General features: G+C 45.1%; 1 protein-coding gene across 1 annotated transcript in view; it reads right to left on the minus strand.

The window, feature by feature from the left end:
* The window catches only part of LOC102229715 (neurabin-2-like), a 22,790-nt gene extending 18,484 nt beyond the window's left edge, over positions 1-4,306 (minus strand). The window contains exons 1-2 of the mRNA XM_005794700.3: positions 4,203-4,306; positions 2,502-3,988 (exon numbers count right to left, since the gene is read on the minus strand). Of these exons, the coding sequence (XP_005794757.1) occupies positions 2,502-3,869 (1,368 nt within the window). The 5' untranslated portion in view covers positions 3,870-3,988; positions 4,203-4,306. The remainder of the gene's footprint in view (positions 1-2,501; positions 3,989-4,202) is intronic.
* Positions 4,307-5,139: the final 833 nt, after the last annotated feature.

Consider the following 5,139-nt stretch of genomic DNA (forward strand, 5'->3'; position numbering starts at 1 on the left):
TAAAATCATCACAATTAATTCCTAAAAACCTGGGTAGACCGTAACAAGTGAGAAGAGGTAAAGGAATACCCTTTATTGTAGTACTTAAATCCCAGATGTTTCAAATATCCCATTTTGGGGACTAATGCTAATGCGGAGTTTTCTATTCAGCCATTAGATGTGATGTTATATTTAGATCTTCCCTTGAGGCATATGTGGCTAATGTTGCAATAAGTGTGCATCATCACTCATCAGTTATTGCAAAAATTGATATAAAGTAAGAGTAACAATGCAATGTTGGGCAATGTGCATCTACAGGGGCAAAAAAAAAAATCAACAGTAGCTCTTGACTTGAGTCCCCATGATGAGGAACAGTATGAGACGGCTCTCTGTGAGGGAGATGCGTGTGATGCACAGAGTCAAGGCTCACTTTGCCTGCCAGAGTCTCTGCATACCCAGAGCTTGAGGCACGGCTAGAGAAAAGTCTGATGCTCCTCTTCGGATCATTACACCGCCGCCGCCACTAAACAGAGAGATGCTTTGAGTCAACGCTCCTGCCCCCTTCTCTCTGTCTTCGGCCTCTTCAATTTTCTCATCTCACTAGCCTGGGCAGAAATTGCATTCTTCTTTCTTACACCAAAAAAAATAAATAAATGAAAAAAAATACTCTCTTCACCCTCACTTAACTCCCCATAAAGAGACTTTTATCTTCAACTGCTATGAATTTATGTCTTTAAATATGCTGATAGCTACACAAGTCTTTTTCGATATTTATTTTAGCAGGTTTCTTTACATTTTATGTAATATTTTTAATGAATTCTATAAACTGTATGGAGTTTTTTTTTAGATCATGTCAGTTGATATTTCAAACGTGAATAAAACTCACAATAAAATAAAAAATAATTTCTCTTGTCTTTTCAAAACATAAATACCCAACATTATATAATTGCTTTTATTTATAGCATAAAAAGCTGCTGTTGTTAATGCTACTGCTGAAACAACAAAACATAGATTTTTTTTTTTAATTATGACAAAATTATCAAAAACATTCATTTATTTTGTTGGCCTACATGGATTTCAAATTCTCTTGAAAGCTAGGCCTGCAAATTCTTTTTATTTGTTTATTTTTTGTTCACAGCAGGAACGCAGAGCCATCTCTAAGCAGCTAGCTAGTATGGTTTGTGGATTTCATTGTGGTGCTGATCCCAATGTTGGAAAAAAATCAAAAGGTCAGCATCTGTTCGAGGGCGGGAGAAGCTGAGCAGGTTCAGTAAAAATGCTGACAAAAGCTCTAATTAGGACTGTAGCCCAGCAGATTACCGCCAAGGTCGTACGCCACATACTTTCAGGAAATATTTAACCAGGCCAAGCATCATGACCAATGATCCTCTCTATTGTGCAGTTTTGAGCTCCAGGTGGGGCAAACTGTGATGCACTTGTGTATTCAGACACCTTTCCGTTGGAATCAGCATCAAGTTCTGTCGAGTCAGACAAACACCACAAACCTCAGCATACAGGGAGCTCCTCACTCTGGCTGCAGTTGTGACCAGGCTCTGACCTGCACGCTGCCTATTCTCCCATACACAACGTGACATGACGTACAAACACTGCTTCATCAGAGCTCGTAACACAACCTGTATTTGCACCCCATCTCCATAGACGGTTCTGTCTGCTACCGTCTGGAATGAGGTAGCAAAGCATTGGGACCCAGTCAATCAGAATTTTCAATTTTTTAATCGATTAATTTAATTCCTCAAGCTTTTGAAGCACAAATCTGGAGAAAAAAAAAGGTTTTGGCCTGAGTTGATGGAATTAATAACATATTTCTTTAATAAAATTGTTGTATTTGTTTGTTTATTGTGCTATGAAAATGAAACTAAATTCATTTAAATATTTCAGATAATCAAACTTCTATTGATGGACAAAAAAGCTGGGATATCTTTGATATGAAAAGTTGTTTGATCTGAAACCTTTTTGGTATGATTTGCCACCTTCAGTGTAAAATGGCATAGTTCAGATTTGCATTCATTTTTTTTGTAATTATTTGATCAGTATCAAATCTACACTGTCAAAAACAAGATCCCACATGCACATATATACCTCTGATCACATCACAGAAAATAAACCCATCCACTTTATTACGTTTTTTTGTATTTTGGAGGATGTGTCCCTCCCCCCTCCCCAATTGTTTTTCAATTTATTTGTTTCTGTCCACTGACGACATAACAACTTAAATTTCCCACTTGGTCGTTAAGGCTTTTCCTTCAGAATTTACTGTAAGTCAAATCTGTCACCTGATCACTTCAGTTTATGTCTCTAAACCAAAAGAACATTTTGCAGACTCCTGTAGTTGAAATTCATACAGTATTCCCCAAATGAGTTTTAGTGTCAGTGTGCAATTTTTAGTGAAACAGAAATACTTGAAAACACTGGGCTGCGTCTATGAAAATAAAAGTAAGCCTCTCTTTCTGACTGAGGTTATTTCTGCTCACTAGGTGTTTCGGTGCTGCGTCCCCCCTCACCTTGATGGGCTCTAAGCTGAAGCGGATCTTCCTGGACGGGGGCGGGTCCTCCTCAACGGGAAGGCCAGGAATCTCCACGCAGCTGGACTCAGGCTCATAGCGCTCATCGCCCTCCTCTTCCTCTCCCTCTTCTTCCTCCTCGTCCTTCTGGCTTTCTCCGTAATCGTCCCCCATGGTGCTGCAGGTGCTTATGTTTGTGAGGTCACGTTCCGACTTGTCGTCCCTCTGAGTCCTGTCGTCGTTCTCGTCTTCCTTCTCCTCCACCTGCGCCAGCATCTCGTCGGTCTTTGGAGAACTTTTGACCCCTGCAGCATCTTCTCCGTTCTCCACATACCCGTGGAGGTCGCCTGTGCTGTTGAGCCCCTTGGCCCCAGGCAGATTTTCATGTTGGGCAATCTCTTTGGCCTCCACACCCACATCCACAACAGTCTTTTCTCTTTGCTCAATGGACTCTCCTACATTACTTGAATGTTCGGCGGTGGGACATTTGCTAGCACTCTTGCCTCCATTGATGCTTTCGGATGGAGGCGTGACCCTTCCTCTAAGGCCCCTGGGCGCCCCCTCTCTGCCCTTCTGATTGCTTATCTCTTCCTCCTGGTGGCCTAATGCAAAGGCACTGACCCTCTTGGTGATTATCTTTGAGTTCAACACCCCCACCTTGGTGCTGACCCCCCGGGAAGGGAGCGGCGGTGTGGAGGAGAGCCGGTGAAGGTTGTTCCGCAGCTCAGCCGCCCTCTCAAACACAGCACTGAGCTGGCTCACCGTAGGGGACACCGCCTCGCTGGTGTCCAGGCTGTCCAGGGACTCTGTGCTGCCGTTAAAGCGAGACACCATGTCCAGCCTGCCGTCCTGGAAGGCCGGGGTCTTGTCGGTCTTCAGCAGCACCCGGGTGGTGCTCAGCTTCTCCAGCCTCTCCTGCTTCTCCTGCTGCTGCTGCTCGAAGATGCGGCGGGTCTCCTGCAGCTTGGAGTAGCTGGGCGACGAGGCCCGCTGGTGCCCGTTCTCGGCTTTGGGGTCGAACTTGTTGACGCGCTCGGACACGGTGGAGCCGAGCTTCAGCAGCGCGCTGTGGTCCACGTTTTCATTCAAGCTGCCGGCTCTGGGCAGGGACAGCCGCACCGTCCTGGCGCCGTCCTCCGCCTCCACGTCGCCCCCGGTCGTGGTCTGCATCTGCTGGAACATGTTTTTAATGCGGTGCACGTTGGAGCCGTACCTGCGGCCCCGGGGGCCATCCTGCATGTCCCCGTTGGCGGCGCCGTCTTTGACCGGCTTCAGGGCCTGCATCCCCGCCTCGTACGCGTTCCTGTGTGGGGACGGGCTCCTGAGCGTGGAGCTGGTGCTCTTGGATGTGGATTCGGTCTTCATCATGTTCGGTCAGGCGTCGCGACGGATGCTCAGCGACCTCATGTCTCCCTTCCACTCCCCTCCCAAAATCTGTTGTTCCTCCACCCGGCGGCGGATCCCAGCGAGGTGGCGCCCAGACCGGACTAAACACAAACAACAGATCGCATCAAAGGCCTGCCTGCATCCGCTGCAATTGTCAGAGAAAGTGAGCACGATGCATCTGTCAATAGCTCGCATGCAGACACGATGCAAACCTAAACCTCCTGGATGTCTGCAGTAATCATTCAGATATTTGCACGGGGAGAATAAAGCGGAGATGAGCGGCGGATTTAGCACAACTGACGACAGATTGCTTACGTTTAATCCCTTTTTGGAGGCAGCATCATTTTGATCTCTTCATTCTGTGAGCTGCAGATTTCTGGTCCTCCTGTAGCGGCAGACTGCTGCTGCTGCATGCAGGAGGAAGCTTCCGGGTCATAAGGCCCGCCGGTCCTTCTCCCGAAATCCCCAAACACAAAGGAGTCAAACGCGGAAGGCCAAAAGTGACACAATCTAAAAAAATAAAATAAAAACACAAATCATTGTAAATATTAATTATGAAAGCCAACAGTTAAATACTTTTATATGTAAATTGCAAGGTAACAAGAACATTTTAATGCTGTTTAAATAAGTTCCCTCTCAATGTCAGTGTTGAGTCTACTTGCCACGAAATGCAGCCTAAATGGGATCTGTTAGACATTTCTCAAAACATATTATAATTCTGCTTAATAATTAATGCATTTAAATACTTTTATTGTGTATTTATTTATTTATTTAATCCTATTTTTTAAAATTAATTAGAACTTGCTTACTTGTTAGATTGTGGTACTTTTGGTTTTCCACAGAACTGTGAGAGAAAACGTCTCATTTATAGGTCTCTCTTGTAAATGAGACAACGATTCTCAGGGGATATTCCTGCATAAATAAATAAAAGATTAAAAGTAAATCAAACACTTAGAAATGGCAACAAGGGGAGGGAGGAGGGAGCGTCGTAGTAGCTACTGGTTTTACTGCGGCCTCCGTTTACAAAACAGGAAAAATGTAAAAGACTTTTAGTGGATACTATTCCTAGATGCTCCAAAGTACCGTCTGTGGACTAAACCGACGGCGTTAGGACCCAGTGACGTCTCGCTCACGTCAAACCCTCTCGACCAATAGCGCGCCTGTTATTTGCAGCTCGGATTGTTGCTTCCTGCATTGTGTATCTTCACCGACAGACATGTTCAGTGCTGCAGGCCGTCACTAGAAAGCATTG

The sequence above is a fragment of the Xiphophorus maculatus genome, chromosome 10 (genome assembly GCF_002775205.1).
Source record: "Xiphophorus maculatus strain JP 163 A chromosome 10, X_maculatus-5.0-male, whole genome shotgun sequence".
NCBI lineage: Eukaryota > Metazoa > Chordata > Actinopteri > Cyprinodontiformes > Poeciliidae > Xiphophorus > Xiphophorus maculatus.